This window comes from Peromyscus eremicus, chromosome 16_21, assembly GCF_949786415.1.
Source record: "Peromyscus eremicus chromosome 16_21, PerEre_H2_v1, whole genome shotgun sequence".
Taxonomy (NCBI): Eukaryota; Metazoa; Chordata; class Mammalia; order Rodentia; family Cricetidae; genus Peromyscus; species Peromyscus eremicus.
Genome location: NC_081432.1, coordinates 22,926,787 through 22,944,774, shown reverse-complemented (window position 1 = coordinate 22,944,774; position 17,988 = coordinate 22,926,787). Strand labels below are relative to the sequence as shown.

Here is a 17,988-nt window from a genome sequence, read left to right as displayed (position 1 = left end):
AAGACCATTCTTGAGCCAGGCATGCTGGCACACACCTTTAGCCCAGCACTCGGGAGGGATAGGCAGGTGGATGGATCTCTTTGAGTTCCAGGCCTGCTTGGTTTACAGACCAAGTTCCAGGACCGCCAGGGCTACACAGAGAAACCCTGTCTTGAATAACCCTTAATCTTAAAAATAAATTAGTTTGAATGTATATATCTTTTTAAAAGGTAATTTGCTAGTTCCTTAGAAAGTAATTCCAAGCAGTCTATATAAGATTGCATCCTGGGAAGTGATTCAAGGAAAAACAAAATCAAATCGAATCCAGAAATTCAATTAAGTGTGCATTGGAGAAATGGGTAGATGAATGGATGAATAAAGGCAGGAGGAGATTTTACCCAGGAGTGAGCATGGCAAGGAAACAATTTCTAGTGGGAGCTAAGGCCAAATCCTCAAAGGTAACTTCACAAGGGAGTATTCCTGATAGTATGCACTAACAAATACCTTACTGAAGCAGCCGAAGCAATAAACAATCACATTTATATACTTACACATGTAAGAAACCCTAGACTTAAAATAGACATGTTTTTAAACAGAAATCTAAGGCACACAAAACACTAAATCAGGTCGACAGATTACCCTACTGTATATATTCAAGGAGCATGAATCTACTTGTAAATAATGGAATGTCAGTGGACACTTCCTATTCCCTTCTTCTTCCTTAGTCAGAACTTTTGCACCATATATTATTTTAATAAGTTATTCTCTAGAGAGCTTGCGGGAACTGTTTGCATTTGCACCAAGATTGTGGTAGTAGTTGTGGGCTTCCTGTGGAAACTGAGAAGCACCATTAGGGTTCCTGTACTTCCGAAGAATCCAATACCTTCAATGTCATAGCACCTGTGCATTGGGATTTCACTGAAAGTTCTCTTAGTTCTAGGGTTCTTGTTAGGGGAGTCTTTCTTAAATAGTGAGAAGAACCTTGGAACACTAATCAGAACGACCTTCAAAATAGGGGATTACTAAAGAAGTTGGAGTTGCCAAATAAATTATCAGTAACCTAAACCCAAGAGGTTAAGTGTAATGAATAGTTAGGCTCTTAATTGGCTTACAGTACAAATTTTTCCATGTGACTCTGGCCTAGAAGCAATAAAGGTAATAGATTTTCCCCCTCAATTATTTCTACAGGATATTTTCTTCTCATTTGGGAAGAAAAACTAAAATATCTACTTCCTCATGTTGAAACACTGGGAGCTTTTATTGATTCCAATTTGTCCCTTCTCCCTTTGAAAACATCTGTCATGAAGACACTTCAGAACACTTTTTTTTTTCCTTCTAGTTAAAAAGGGGAAATTGATATTGGTGGCACTTTGTATTTAATTTTTTGGAGATCCTCTATTTTATAAGTAGAGAATGTAAGTCATAGATTATTTGAATATAGGCTGCACTTAACAGTATGGAACTCTACACAAATAAATGACTTCTCTGGTATGCAAATATGCATACATAATAGACATAGGATTCTGCTACTATACTATTTCAAGTTACTTTTAAAAATAGAAAGTGCTTTTCAAAATAGATATATTTACAGTTAACGAACAGCCTCCAACCATCACTAGAATAAAGAATTATTTTATACAGGAGAGATATTTTAAGAGAGAAAGCATTTCATTGGTTTATTTCAAAGAAATGTGCAGACATGATAGCAATGACCGGAAGCTGCTGGAGGGACGGCACCATGAATCATTCAGCTCATTACTACACGTATTGATGTGGTTAAGCACCAGGAACTGAATAGAGTGAACACTGTGTATCTTGGTTTTTACATCTTATTGCAGGAACCTGTTAAAATCCTCTTCATAGTAAACAAGCTTAATTTGAAGCACCGAACTACGATTCTATCATGGTCAACACCTAACCAAGATATTTCCTTACGTCTTTAAACTATAAAACTTGCATTTTTGCTGAAAATGTATACCTTCCACTGATTCTCAAAATATAGTCACAGTTAAGCACTCCCCTGCTTTTTAAATTTTACCTCCGAGCTGAAATGGGTGAAATTATACAGTAAACAACAATGAGACTTTCTTTTGAACAGCACCGTAGAGACTACACGGCACCAGCAAAGGCATTATGGGAGGAAAGCCTTCAGGCCCAGTCCTTGTAGGGTCCTGCAACGTGAGTGAGAGCGTAAGAGGACACAGTGACAATGTTGTCGCGGGTTAAGGTTGGCGCAACACGGGAGGGAATTTTGCACAGTAAATTGGCTTCGCGGAATAAATCAGGACCCTCCCGGTCGAAGGACTTTTTTCTTTTTAAGTCTCTGGATTCATACTTAATCCTGTTGAGGTCAAAACCATGCCTAGGCCTATTCAGGTTTTTGTGCTGGTAGAATACAAGGGCCACACGTAAAGGACAGTCTCGTTGGGGATGACTCAGAGAGGTGGTAGCGTGAAGCTCTCTCCGGGCACATTCAATCAGCACCGAGCCATGAATGGGGGCTATTGCCACTCCACCATAGCTAGGATCAAAGTAGACCTCCTCACTGTCCGACCAGAACTCATCAATCTGAGCATTATTATTATCCTCGTCGGAGGACAGGTCATCGGAGAGAGGCTCATCGGCGCCAGAGCGCGGCGCATCTTCCACCTGACCGGAAGCGGGTTCCTGAGGACAGCTGAGGGACTGATTAGAAGTTAGCTGCTCAGACGGACTAGTGAGCGGATCAGCAAGACCAGAGGCATCTGCTCTGGGAAAAGACGGGGGAGGAGGAGGAGCCACCTCCCCAGGCTGGACAATGCCAGGGCATTCGCCAGCAGCTGCATTAGCACCACTGTGTGTTCCAGAAGGCGTTGTGCAGTGGGGAACGCTACTTGCTTCTGGGGACCCGCCTGAGGCTGGTTTATTGTACGTACAGGTAGCTGTTTTCACGGAGGGAGCCTGGGTGGGACAGAAGTCTGGAGAGTCTTCTTCCTTCACCGGGTGAGGCGTAGATGAGGCTGATGAGCAGTTTTTAGTGTTGTCTGAACCTTTAAAAATAAAACGGGGCGTGGTTTCAATTTTAACTCTGGGTTGCACTCTCACTATCAGCTCGTGAACAGAAAGTTAAGACAAATATGAAAACAAACATCAGCTGTGCGATCCCTTGTCGGTTGTTACAAATTAGTTTTAAATGCTTCTTCTGCCTCCTGGTGTTGGCCCCTGGGTAGGCAAGCACTCTATCACTTGGCTGTGATTAGGCCTGTAATGAGCTTTGGTTTCTTTGAGACAGTATCTCTCTACATAGTCTTGGGTGTCCTGACACCCACTATGTAGACCAGCAGCTCTCCACCTGTGGGTCGAGACCTCTTTGTGTGTGAGTGGGTGTCAAACAGCCCTTTCGTGGGGTCACCTTCGCCTAAAACTACTGAAATATCAGATATTTACATTACGATTCATACAGTAGCAAAATCAGTAATGAAGGAGCAATGAAAATCATTTTATGGTCGAGAGTCATTAAAGGGTAGTAGCATTAAGAAGACTAAGAACCACTATGTAGACCATGCTCAGATATCTGCCTGCCTCTGCCTCTCCAGTACTGGGATTAAAGTAGTGTGCCAAAATGGCCTGCTCTTTTCACTTTTTAAAAACGTGTCTTGGGCCGGGCGGTGGTGGCGCATGCCTTTAATCCCAGCACTCGGGAGGCAGAGCCAGGTGGATCTCTGTGAGTTCGAGGCCAGCCTGGTCTACAGAGTGAGTTCCAGGAAAGGCGCAAAGCTATACAGAGAAACCCTGTCTGGAAAAACCAAAAAAAACCAAAAAAAAAAAAAAAAAAGAAAAAAGTGTCTTGGATACTGGACAATTGGCTGAGAAGTAAGAACACTTGTTGCTCTTGCAGAGAACGAGGGTTTGATTCCCAGGACCCGCATGGAAGCTCACAATTATCTGTAACTCCAGTTCTAGGGATCCAACACTCTCTTCTGACCTCCTCAGGCACCAGGGATGCACAAGCTGGCAAAATGTGTGTCTGAAAGAGGATCTTTATAACATGGACCAGCCTGCAGTTTACAGGGTCCTCCTGTCTCAGTGCTGGAATTATAAGCGTCAGTCAAAATACCCAGGCTTCTAATGTTTTAGGATCATGCTAGCAACGAATCCCAGGAATTCCCTAAGACTAGTCAAGTAGTCTACCATGGAGCTATACCTCAGCTGATTGTATTGTTCATGGAACAATTTTCCTCAAAGATCCTTCTTTAATGCTCTTTAATAAGCAGCCGTCTTCCTTGCCCCTCATCATATTCACTTGAAAACTGAAGAAAAAGCCTGAACATCCTACTGTAACAGGAGCTCTCGGAGACAATTAGGTCTGTGTTAAGATTTCAAAGTCAGTTTGAGAGGTCTCTACAACTTAAGACAGGGAAATGAAGATTGAGCAATGCCCCCGAACCCCACCAAGACAGAGTTTCTCTGTGTAACAGTCCTAGCCATCCTAGACCTCGACTTGTAGACCAGGCTGTCCTTGAACTCACAGAGATCTGCTTGCCTCTGCCTACCAAGTGCTGGGATTAAAGGCATGCACCATCACCACCACCAGGCTGCATTGAGGCACTTTAAAAATGAAAATCTGTGAGCAAAGAGGAAAAAAAATCTAAAAGGCAATATAAAACAAATTATTATAGTCATTCTGAGATGGAAAAAAATCCATAGCAAAAATTTAAAAAGTGATCACATTAGAATCAGTTAATATTCTCACTTTAATACAAAAGATATTTAGTTAAAAACCAAAAAACAGGCTGCTCTAGGTAGCAGTGGCCACTGCCTTTAATCCCAGAGGCAGGCAGATCTCTGCAGGTTTGAAGCCAGCCTGGTACACAGGACAACAAGGGCTCCACGAAGAAACCCTGGCTTGAAAAATCAAAATCAAAAGCCCGAGAGCATTACTACAAAGTTACTAACCCCAAAATGGCAGGGGTCCCTAGAGCTAACAGCGGTTTAAAGGTAGCAGAAGGAACAGCAGGTACCACGAGTGATGGGAATGAGGACTGGGGAGGCTGACAATACAGAATGGAGTCATGTCTGTTGTTCAGTATTATTTTAAGATGTGTTCCATTTGTTTATGGTGTGGAACATTTATTTTAATGATGCAAACGTGCGTTGCATGCATTCCTTTATGTTGCTTCTGTTTTAACGGTGAAACTGTGTTACTTTGCCTGTCTAAAATACCTGGTTGATCTAATAAAGAGCTGAATGGCCACCGCTGAGCAGAGTGAAGGGCCAGGCAGGGCTGGTAGGCAGAGAGAATGGACAAGAGAAATCTGGGATCAAAAAGAAAGGAGCAAGAGAAGGAGGGAGGGCCCTAGGGACCATCCACCCAACCAGCCACGGAGTAAGAGTTAAAGTAAGATATACCTAAGTAAGAGAAATGTATAAGCCCAGAGACAAAAGGTAGACGGAATAATTTAAATTAAGAAAAGCTGGCTAGAAGTAAGCCACGCTGTGCTGGAGATGGCTCAGCAGTTAAGAGCATTAGCTGCTCTTCCAGAGGTCCTGAGTTCAATTCCCAGCAACCACACGGTGACTCACAACCATCTGTAATAAGATCCGATGTCCTTGTCTGTAATGCAGGCATACATGCAAATGGAGTACTTGTACATAAAAATATTTTAAAAAGAAAGAAAGAAGCCAAGCTAAGGCCAGGCATTTATAAGTAATAATAAATCTCTGTGTGTGAGATGGGTGGTAGCCCCCCCCAAAAGAGTAAAAACCCCCAACCACACATTTCCCTGGGGGAGGTGAGGGTGTCAAGGTAAGGTGGTGCTGCGGGCCGCAGGAATTTATCATAAGAACTCAGCTGGGTATGGCAAAGTCACTACCTGGAGGGATCAAGGATTTCCTCCAGAGGAAGCCAAATTCCAAGGAGCTTTTGGTGTTACTTGGCTTGTTATATATCAGCTGTCTTCTGTTATGAAAATCATGTGTGCCTTCATAGTTTTCCCAATTGACTTTTCCCTAAGAAGGGCTAACAGTGTGGACTGATCACTCTATCGACATACACATTCCAGGCATTTGGAGAACAGCCTCGGGAAAGGCTTTCTCTGGAATCAGATCTCTCCCTTGGCCACTTTCAAGGACTAGCAGTAATAACAGTTCACATGCAAGTCTCCTGATTTAAGGTAAATTCCACAAGGAGACACCGCCTAGGTCAGGTGGACGTTAAGTAATAGCTTTATACAATTCAGCTTGGACCCTCCTTTCCTACAGCCTTACTAACTTTATAGACCTTTAACTCCTTACCTAAGCACTTCTAGGAATATTTAGATAACTTTCTGTGCTGACAGCTATGCTCAGCCAGAACCCCAGTTCAAGCCTCCCTGTAATTATCATTATTGGCAGCATCCGGCCAGGTCCATCCCCAGATGGAGGAAAGTACCTTATCAGAGATACCTCTGTACTCACCTGTTTGAGAAGGCCTGGCGGATGTGCCAATTAAGCTTTACTTCCTCCTTTCCCAAATCTTACCTCTAGTTCCAGATCTCCCTTTAACTATCACCAGAGGCATCTAGCTGTACACAGGTTGCCTAGCGACTGAGCACTTTCCCCACCCTGCAGAAAAACTGATGATAGCTTGGACAGATAGGAGCCACAGGAAAAAAGGAGTTTTATTTTCTCCCATTTACCTAGCAACTTATAGATTCTTAACGTTTTCTAATCACGTTCAAGATTATAGTTGAGCACATAAGAGCCCTCTTCTTAGATATTACCTAAATCTAGCCTTTAGTTAATTCATTTCCCCATTGGTCACTTCCCTTTGGGGTTGCAAATGATAATTAACGGTTATTGCCTCTCAATGTGATTCTTATCACCCCTCCGTTTGACCCTGGAAGCCCGGCTTTATACACCAGGACCTCCAGGGCACGGAAAGGGAGAAGAGAAAAGAGAACGGAAGAACTGGATGGGTAAGAACTTAAGAGGAACAAACTGAGATGGGGAAGAACTAGATTGAAGGGCTAGAAGACAGTACCAGAGGAATGAGATGGAAGATGAGGAAGAACCAGGTGGGGAAGTACTAGCTGGGTACTAGAATGTACCCAGATGAAAAGGACCTAGATGAGGCAGAATTAAGATGAGAGAATTAAGATAGAACTTAGATAAGTGTAGAGAGAAATCAGGCAAGAAAGGAGCTAGGCACGAGAACAGAACTGAAGCTGTGTATAAAGGATGTTATGCCAGAGGAATTAAAGCAAGTGGACTATAGAGCTTGGTGTGCTGAGATTCTATTTCCTGAAAATAGTCCTCGCCGTTAGCAGTTCTCTCTCCTGAGCCCCTGGGATGTGTAATATTAAGGCTGGTACCGCTAATATTATACAAGAAGGTGGCAGAAAAGAGAAGAGGACCAGAAAGCTGAAGTTCAAGTCTTTCCGGGGATGAAAGGTGTTTAAGGAACACCAGCCTGGTTCCTCTGGGGGCAGCAGTGGGGCACACTTACTGGAGGAGCTCCTCTGTCTTTTGACTCCAGCCGCAGCTGGTTTCTTGTCTGGCTCCTTCATTGTGGTCCGCCTCTTCCCACACCGAGGAATAGGCTCGTTGAAACGTCGTTGCCTCTTCCTGGTTGGCTTAATGATTTCGACAGCCCCAGAGCGGATCTTCTCCTCCATCCCCTCCCGGGAGCCAAATTCATCCGTGTCTGCCAGCCGGTGTAGTGGAAGGACATGGAGCTGCTCATCCTTGGGATTATTCGTGTCTCGGCCATCTTCTCGAAGCAACGTAAGAACCTGAGGCATAGGGGAGGGGAAATAGGCATGTGTCCATTCATCCTATGCCTAGCTGCACCAACAGCAGGCATGTGGTGGTTTGAATAAGAATAGCCCCAGGGACTGGAGAAATGGCTCAGAGGTTAAGAGCACTGGCTGTTCTTCCAGAGGATCTGAGTTCAATTCCCAGCACCCACATGGTGGCTCACAACCATCTGTAATGAGATCTTGTGCCCTCTTCTGGCCTTCAGGAATACACGCAAACAGGACACTGTATACATAATAAATAAATCTTGAAAAACAAGACAAGGGCTGGAGAGATGGCTCAGAGGTTAAGAGCACTGCTTGCTCTTCCAAAAGTCCTGAGTTCAATTCCCAGCAACCACATGGTGGCTCACAACCATCTGTAATGAGATCTGGTGCCCTCTTCTGGCCTGCAGGGATATGTGCAGAAAGAACATTGTATACATAATAAATAAATTCTTTAAAAAAAAAAAAAAAGACAAAACAAGAACAGCCCCTTAGGCTCATATATTTGAATGCTTAGTCAAGAGGGTATGACACCATTTGAAAGGACTGTGAGGATTAAGGTGTAGACCTGTAATGTAAGTCTCTCTGATCTGGATGTAGGCAGGGCTCAGCTACTTCTCTAACACTGTATCTGCCTGTTGCCATGCTTTCTGCCATGACAATGGACTAATAAGCCTCTGAAACTTTAAGGCCCCAACTACGTGCTTCCTTTTGTAAAAGTTGCTATGACCTTAAAAAAAAAAAGGAAAAGAGTTGCTGTGGTCATGGTGTCTCTTCACAGCAATAGAACAGTGACCAAGACAGCAGGTAACAAAGCCAATTGTTATTGTTTTGTTTCAGTTTTGTGTCAAGTGGCTACATTTGGCATACTAATCCTAACTAAATATTATCTATCAAGCCACTAAAAAAATTCAATTCTAGTGGCTTCTCACTTTTTTTTTTTAAAGCAGATGAGTAAAATTGTAAATAAATGATCACAAATTAAAACAAACTTTTATTTATATATTCTTACTTTCCTTTTCTTTCCAACAATTATTTTTGAAGCCCAGCCTGGCTTCCACCTCACTATGCAGCGAGGCTGAACTTGAATGCCGGGTCTCTGCATCTTTGTCTGATGGAGTGAACACATTTGACCTTACCCTGTCAGTGCGAGAGTTTGTGAATGCTTTTTTCCTGTCTTCTTTTTAATTTTTGTCCTTGTTTTTGTGTGAGTCTGTGTACCCGTCTATGTGTGTACATATGTGCAGATGGTTGAGAAGTTAAGAGGACCCCATGGGATCAAAAGGAACAGAAGTCTGACCTTGGTGCCGGGAACTGAACTGTGCAAACAGGTACTGCTGAGCCATTTCTAAAGCCCTATAGCACTTTGAATGTAACTGGCCATCATAATATCACAAGGAGTAGCGCTGTTAGGAGGTGTGGCTTCTGAAGTAGGTATGGCCTTGTTGGAGGACATGTGTCACTGTAGGTGTGGGCTTTAAGGTCTCCTATGCTCAGGACACCTGAGTGTGTCAGTGACATTCTGGGGCCTGAACACTCAGGCATGCTCTCCTCCATGATGGTAATGGACCGAACCTCTGACTCTATAAGTGAGCAACCCCAATGAAATGTTTTTCTTATAGGAGTTGCTATGGTCATGGTGCCTCTTCACAGCAACAGAAACCCTAACTAGCCGGGCGGTGGTGGCGCACGCCTTTAATCCCAGCACTCAGGAGGCAGAAAGAAACCCTAACTAAGACAAGGCCCTTCAACAGTTTTTAAATTTATATATACTTATATGCTTACTTGCCATCTTGCTGGGCGCAACTGAATTTATTAAGTATATTCTTGACCTGAGCTGTATTGATGTTTTCCAGGCCAGTATGTAAAAATATAAAATAAAATCTCCACCCCTACCAACCTCAGGACTTGTGGAAAACATAACTGGGTTTACTTTAGGTGCATAAGGCAGGCCACATCAAATGATTCTGTCATGATTTCTTAAAGCACTTATTTGTAAACACCAAAACAAACAAGCAAAGGGCATGATGTATGGTGCATCCGATGAGGTCAGAGGACAATTTGAAGGAGTCAGTTGGGTCTCTCCATCTACCATGTGGTAGTACTGGATAGATCTCAGGTTTTCAGCATCAGCAGCTTGCATAGGCCCAGGTCCTAATGAAGTAATTTTTGACATAGAGTATCTAGGATGATCTTCAGCTTGTGTAATCTTCCTGCCTACGGCTTCCTAGTTCTTGGGATACCAGAATCTCATTAAAATTTGGCTTTGATAAATTGTGATGAACCAATAAATAAATAAATAAAAAGAAGAGTAAAGAATTTAAGTATTGAGTACTCAACAGTTCTAATCTATTATTAAGGTAAAAAATAAATTAGACTTGAGCCAGAGGCAGGTGGATCTGAGTTCGAGGCCAGCCTGGTTTACAGAGTGAGTTCCAGGCCAGCCAGGGCCACACAGAGAAACCCTGTCTCAAAATACTGAAATAAATATAATCACCACAACTGGATGTGGCAACTCAGGAGACAAAAGGGTCCCAAACACAGGAAAAAGTCAGAGACACCCCTAATTCCCAGTGTTGGGAGTCCAGTAAGAACACCAAGCTACAAGTGTAACGTACACGGAGAGGGCCTAGCGCAGACCCACAGGCCCCTGGGAGCCCTGCTTTGATTCTGTGGGCCATGTGCTCCTGCTGTACTATTATATATTATCCAGCTGACCCAGAACTTACTGTAGATGTACACTGGTCTAGAACTCACAGAGATCCAAATGCCTTAGCCTCCTGATTGCAGTGATTAAAGGCATGTGCAACTATGTCCAACAATAAATTTTACGTACACACACATATATATGTACACACACACACACACACACACACACACACACACACACATATGTATATAGAGACCTTAATATCTCACAGTATATAAAAAATATTTTCAATACAATTACATTTCAAGAGCACAGCTAGCTGGCCAGTGGTGGCCCACGCCTTTAATCCCAGAACTTGGGTGGCAGAGGCAGGTTGTGTGGTCTACGGAGTGAGCCTAAGACATCTAGGGTTACACAGAGAAACCCTGTCTAGGAAGGAAAGGGAAAAAAAACAAAGCACGGATAAAGCAAGGAGGACTAAAAGCCATTCAAGTACGTACCACAGTGCTTCCATTATTCATGTTGTGAATGTCCCTGTGAGAATGGGCACAGAAATCCATGCAACAGGTCACACCAGAGAAAGGACGGCCTTTCTTATAACCCAATCGACAGTCCCCAGCAACATCTTCATATTCCACCTTAAAAAAATAAATAAATAAAAAGACGTTTTTTAAAAAGACTTGTTTTATGTATGGGTGGTTTTGTCTGCATCTATCTGTGTATCACGGGTGCAAGTTCAGAAACTAGAAGAGGGTGAAGGGAGTTTTGGCCACCATGTGAGTGCTGAGTACTGAAACCATGTCTTCAAAAGAGCAGCCAGTGTTCTGAACCAAACTATGTATCTAGCCCCGATTTTTTTTTTCCTCCTTAAATTCCTAAGTGTGAGTTTGGTTTTGCGTCTACATATGTGTACATATGCATAAGAGTCTTAAGGGCTGGTAGATAAGATGCCTCAGTGGATATAGGCTTGGTGCTTTGGCTGTTGAGTCACAAGCTGGCCCTCACCCCGAAACAAACCCAGTGAGTTAAGCAGCAGAAAGTACTCATTTTAGGAACTATGAGTCAGCGGGACCTGTCTCTGCATACCAGCATAGTGTTTATTTTTGAGACAGGGTTTCTCTGTGTAGCCCTGGCTGTCCTGGAACTCTCCTTGTAGACCAGGTTAGCCTCGAACTCACAGATCTGCCTGCCTCTAGCACTGGGATTAAAGGCGTGTGTCACTATGCCCAGCTCTATGTTTATTTACTTTTTAATGTATTTATTTTATACTTACAAATGTCTTGTCTGCACGGACGTGTATGTAGCTCACCATGTATATGTACAGCCATTCCCTGCCCACAGAAGCAAGAGGTCATCGGATAGGATCCCCTGACACTGGAGTTGGTTGTGAGCCATCGTGTGAGTGCTCTGTAGAATCTCAAGAGCTCTTTTGTGTGCGTGTTGGGGGGAGGGGTTGAGACAGGGTCTCTCACTGTAGACCAGGCTAGCCCTGAAGCCAGAAATCTACCTGTTTCTTTCTGGAGGGTTTCCAAGCCCTGGGAATAAAGGCATAAGCCACTACTGCCGGACCACCAGGAGCTTTTTAAACATTGAGCCGTCTTTTCTATCCTCCTTTTCTCATTTTGAAACAAGGTGCCTTGTGTATCAGGCTGGCGTCCCACCTAGTTCTGTTGCCCCTAGAACTCTGGAGAGCCTAAAGAAGATAGCAGAGCACCACCTCTAAACGGAATCTTCCCCCCACCCACTCTGCCTATGGTTGTGATTCAATTAATACCTGTTTTGACATAGGAAGTTGACGTGTGCTTAAGGTCATTTGAAGGGTTCTTAAAAAAAAAAAAAAAAAAATTACCTGATTTTGATAAGCAACCGGAGCCATCTGCTTATAAATTGGAGCTAAATTGGTCGCCAAGCCCTGTAACATGTCTTCAAGCCTTTTTTCCTATAGTAAAAAAGAATCCCCATAAGATAATTTTAAAAGACTGCAAAGTGAGTTAACAGGCACAAAAACTCTACCATAAGTAATGTCACGGCATGGCTGACATATAATTCTTACTTACCATAATACAGTGGGTAGAAGAAGATAATTGTCTTAATCTGGGCTACTAGAAGTTGTTACGGTCTAATTATATCTTTTGAAATGGAAATTTTAACATTAGAAACCTATATAGTGAAGGATACGTTCCAACACTGCTCTTGAATAGAAAATATATCTATTTACTTAAGAGAACTGGACACTTCAAGGCAAGGTGAGGGATGGAAGGATGTTTTCCAGATTAGAGAGCAACATATATCAAGTATTGTATGTATGTAATATCTTGTCCTAGGAGTTTCAAATAAGCATGCTGGTGAACGTGCTTGGTAGGCTAGCCTAGAGGATTTTGAGTTAGAGGCTGGCCAGCGCTCCATTAAAAGATCCCCTATCTTTAAATAAACCGTGAGAGGGGCTAGGGAGATGGTTCCCCCTTACTGCTGTTGCAGAGGCTATGGGTTTTCATATCTACACAACACTGAAAAGAAAAAAGAAAACAACGCACTGAGATTTATTAGTATTCAGGGTTCTCTTCTATATAAATGCTCCAGATTGAGAAATAATAAGATGATTAATACAATTACCCAAGAATCTAGGTTAAATGGATATGTTTATAATTTCAGCACACCAGGAGATCTGTATTTTATGGTAGTACCTGTTTTAGTATGGACAAACCGGTGTCAGAGTCAGAATGAGTAAATCATCACCTGTATGATAGTTTTGGGAAAAGTTTTGAACAGAAGCAAATAACAGCACTTAACCACTGAGGCTTCTTTCTAGCCTATTCATGGCTTCTGAATGGAGCTTTGCCTGTTGGTGTGCAACCCCAGGACCCTCTACTCTTCTCAGTCATTCCTAAGGTTTAGGCACACTGATCCTGCACCCAGGACCGCTCTGTCAACTACCTAAGTCACATTATCCTCAAGATGACATTACTCATCACTCAGGAAATGTCAAATCAACAATCCCGCTTTGTACGGAAGAGCTGTCTTGACTGACACAGTCTGATTTCTTTATTTCAAGCCAATTTTTTACATCTCCAACCAAACTTGGCACAGCATTAAGTCGCTGGAACACAGTTACTATCCCCATGCCTTAGAGACAGTCCATTTGCAAAGCCTCTTGGCTAATTCCAGTCCATAACTAAGAAAGAGAGCATCTGGAGAAACATCATGAAGGATGAGTGTCCTTAGGTCAAGCCTTTCTATGACTTGCCAATTTTCGCCTTTGGCTTACAGAGCGGATGCACACACCAGCTGTGCCAGTGTACTGACAGTTCCTGGGTTTCGTCCTGCTTATAAATTTACTTCTAAGGTACTTATAAACAGGTAATTCAGTCATACAGCAGGACAAAAATGAAGTCTCAAGCCCTGGTTTGTTTCTTGAGACAGTGTCTCCCTATGTAGCTTAGCTCTGCCTTGCTTTCTGCTCCGACCTGCCTGGCTTTGACTTTCAAGTTGTATGCCGCTACACCTACCTTTAGCTTGCCAGACCTTAAGGGAGTACTGATAACACAATATAGATATTCTATAGTTATCTACAGAATCTGCTTCTATACTGATCTAAAGGTCAAATGCACTCCATTAGTCTTGTTCTGAGGCGTTATATACCTTAAGCAGCAGATATTACAGAAATTTTTCTCATGAATGTTACGGTGAGATATGAAATATGTATAATACATTGACACCAGCTGTATATCATACTTATTACTTACCTTGCATTAAAATGGTTTAATTCCAATGTGCTGAATTATGTGATTTTCTCTGAATACTTAATGTAAATATAATTTCTATCCGTTAAAAGATTACTGATGAATATTTTTAAAAACATACTTTCCCGGGTCGTGGTGCACACCTTTAATCCCAGCACTCAGGAGGCAGCAGCAGGAGGATCTCCGTGAGTTCAAGGCCAGCCTGGTCTACACGGTGAGTTCCAGGACAGCCAGGATTGTTACACAGAGAAACCCTGTCTCCAACACCCCTCCCCCAAAATGAAAGAAAACAAACAAAACCAAACATGCTTCCTTGGATGCATATGAGATGGCCTGATTAAGTAAGAGCTCCATAAATTATTGTATCAAGTCAGTGTAATAGCAGATATCTAGCCTTTCTGCATTTGATTTTGAGACAAGATCTCACTATGAAGCCTTGACTAGCAGCAATCCTCCTGTCTTAGCCTGAAATTATAGGTGTCAGACAAGACAATTCAGTTTAAGAAATAAAGTTTAGTCTAGAAGTGGTGATGCACACCTTTAATCCCAGCACTTGGGAGGCAGAGGCAGGTGGATCTCTGTGATTTTGAGGCCAGCCTGGTCTACAGAGTGAGTTCCAGGACAGCCAAAGCTACACAGAGAAACTCTGCCTCAATAAATAAATAAATAAATTAATTAATAAAAATAAGAATATAGTGATTGGTGTATCCGAGAAAGAAATTTGCAAATGTATTAATTAGGTGAAGAACTTTGTTTAGTGATGGTAATTGATCCATCTTTTTTTTCCCTAACAAAATACAAATATATCTCCATATTTAGTACCTATCCAGCCGTAACCACCCAGCTCCAGCTTGACTAGCTGGACTTACAAGTTCATGTTTCACTTTGACTTTGACTACTCTCTGCTCACCAGGGCCTTGTGTTCTGGAACCATCCGTCTGGGTCTCACGGGCTTCACGCGTCTTCTTTTGACAAAACGCACTCCAGTAATTCTCTTGTAGTAGCTCTGCGGGTAGGAAACTTTCTCAGTCTTTAGAAAGTCGGCAAATGGTCTGTTCTACTCTGACTGCCCGAAAAGTCCCAGCTTCCTTTAATAATGGTTCCCTCTGGTGTTGGGAAGCAGGAAGACAGACCCACAGACAACTGAAATAGCTGAAGTCTTTACTTGACATATTTAGAAATATGTATCTACAAACATATTTTAGTTACTTATGACTGTTTAATAGCTAAAATTTTGTCCTCAAAAGACCTTTGAGGAACTATACATGGTTATATCCTGTAGATGGTACAATAAAAATTAAAAAGGAAACTCACGTTTAATGGATGGTTTGGAGCAAGTCTGAATTTTCTGGGGTTTCGGCTTCTGCCAAACTTACAGCCATTGAAATACATGCTCCACGAACAGCCAAAGGAGAAAGATGCTCCACACGTCCTCGGATTGAGGCCTTGACAGGTACAGGTGCGACTGGAAGGTGGTGAGCCGGGTGTTAGACAAGGTCACAGAGTTCCAGAGCCAGGTATGGATTATGAACAGGTTATAACAGTTACTTTGATTCTCTTCATTAAAACACACCCTGGCTACATCCAGCCTCAAATGTACAATCTATCCTCTTCACTCTGAATCCACTCTTGATTCTTTTTTATTAAAATTGTTGTTTAAGGTTCCAAATCCAAGTAGACAAAACTATCCTTTGCTTGAGGTAGAGAAATAGAAGGCACACAACTAAAAATCTTCCCTAACATAAAGAACAAGTTACATTGTGTCTAAAATGAACATGGACATAATTTCTTTTTCCTTTCCATCAAACTGGAAATGAGACTAAGATACACTAACTATGCAATCATCTACAATTTTAATGAAAAGACTTTAGGAGGATTACAATAGGAATAATGAAGAGAAAGGCTATTTTGTTCAGGAACTTGGTAAATTTAACACCTTGGGACTTCTCTGCAGCACTAAATTAGATTCTAAATTAACAAGCCTAGAAGTTCGGGCCAACCAGGGCTATATAGACCCTGTCTTAAAAATCCAAAAGTAAATAAAGGATTGAAATTCCAGAGAGCAGGGGATGAGGACGAATGGTATTAGACACTGAATCGGTCCCAGTAGAGGGCGGGAAAATCCTAAATATCTGAATTTTATTGATTTATTTCCTTATTTTCTGTGATGCTGTGGATGAGATACTTGTCAGCTCTGGATTTAATTTAAAATTACCTTAAAATGATATAAAAAATTTAGATGTGAAAGGCAAGACAATAACCTAAGACTGTATGGAAAAATACAATCAGGAAAGATGAGGCGTGCTGGTCGATCCTTGTTCCCAGCAGCCCGGACACTATCAAACCATGCATTCCCGTAAGCCTGGTGCCTTAGAGTTGGCTACGGGAAGATGATACATGTGCTGTTAGCTCTGCAATGAGCCAAGTCTCAAAAATAAACCAATGGAAGAATCTGCAGACATGACCAGGGTACAAGGCACTACAAGAACCTGAAAAGAAGGAACCATGGGATTGATGTGAGGTCCAAAGGGTCAAATCCCAACAGAAGGAATTTAAACTTGGTAGACAAATAAAAAAAAAAATTATATTCAGTTTTTCGGATGATAACAATCTACCACTGAGCTACACACTCTCAGCTATGCTGTCCTTTTTACACTTTTGGGAAACAAGAAATTGGACAAATGGACAGCACACAATACTTAAGATAATGCTATAAAAAGGCAGGGGAATCAATCATGAGTTCAGGGTCTGTACTACCTACTGAGAATCTGTCTCAAAAAAGGAAAAAGGTCCTTTAGAAAATTGACCCAGAATCATTAACTCACAGAGGTATAAAGCCCAAAGGGTCAGGAAGGTTGATAGGCTATGCACAGATGCTGTGGGATGTCTTTCTGTATGCTGTGAATATGTGTTGCTCTGATTGACTGACAAATAAAGCTGCATTGGCCTATGGCAAGGCAGGATGGAGCCAGGCGGGAAAATCCAAGGGAGTTAGTGGGAGAGGAAAGGAGAGGCAGAGGAGACATCATCCTGCCGTCCGGGGAGCAGCATGTAATGGCACACAGGCAAAGCCTCGGAAAACATGGCAACATATAGATTAACAGAAATGGGCTAAGTTTAGTTATAAGACCTATCTAGCAAGAAGCTTGAGCCATAGGCCATAGCCATACAGTTCGTAATTAATATAAGCCTCTGTGTGTTTATTTGGGTCTGAGTGGCTGCAGACTGGGTGAGACACATTTCCATACAGATCAGCTAAGGAAAGACTCCTCAAACAAAATAAAAAGGAATGACCACAAGTTCATAGTCATAGGATAGAAGGGGGCACATGGGATTGGGAGATCAACAATAATGGGAGCCAAAGCAAAATCCCATTGATGTTACTTCTGCTTTAAATTTATTGGGAAGAGGCCTCAAATTCTGATGAAGAATGCTCCATTAAAGACCATTTCCTCATACTCTCTAACAGTGAGTTGGTTCAGATACAGTAACAAAAATAAGAATATTCTAGGTTCTGTGGGTGTATATATTTACATGGTAGATATGTGCCCATTAAGATGAACAAGGCTGAGGTTCAATCACTAGCCCTTCACCCACCCCTATGAATCCCAAAGCAGAATATTCTTAAGGGCATTTAAAAAGACAAGGAGGAAAAAAGATAAGCTCTCACTGTGCAGTCTTAGCTGGCCCAGAACATTAAGAAGATGAAGCAAGCTATCCTCCACCTCCTGGAGGTTCAGCTACCTCAAGGTGTGCACACCAATCCCGGCAAAGGTTGATCTTCCTTTCACAGTGTTTAAAACACCCTACTACTCACATGACAGTTACTTATACATTTAGCACAAACAAGAGAGAGAGA

The 17,988-nt window shown here is 42.2% G+C and overlaps 1 protein-coding gene across 1 annotated transcript in view; it reads right to left on the bottom strand.

Moving 5' to 3' along the window:
• Window positions 1-220: 220 nt before the first annotated feature.
• Tet1 (tet methylcytosine dioxygenase 1) overlaps window positions 221-17,988 on the bottom strand; it is a 73,289-nt gene continuing 55,521 nt past the window's right edge. Inside the window, 6 exon segments of the mRNA XM_059281977.1 lie at window positions 221-3,008; window positions 7,445-7,730; window positions 10,890-11,027; window positions 12,239-12,320; window positions 15,020-15,135; window positions 15,444-15,594. Coding sequence (XP_059137960.1) covers window positions 2,128-3,008; window positions 7,445-7,730; window positions 10,890-11,027; window positions 12,239-12,320; window positions 15,020-15,135; window positions 15,444-15,594 — 1,654 coding nt within the window. The 3' untranslated portion in view covers window positions 221-2,127.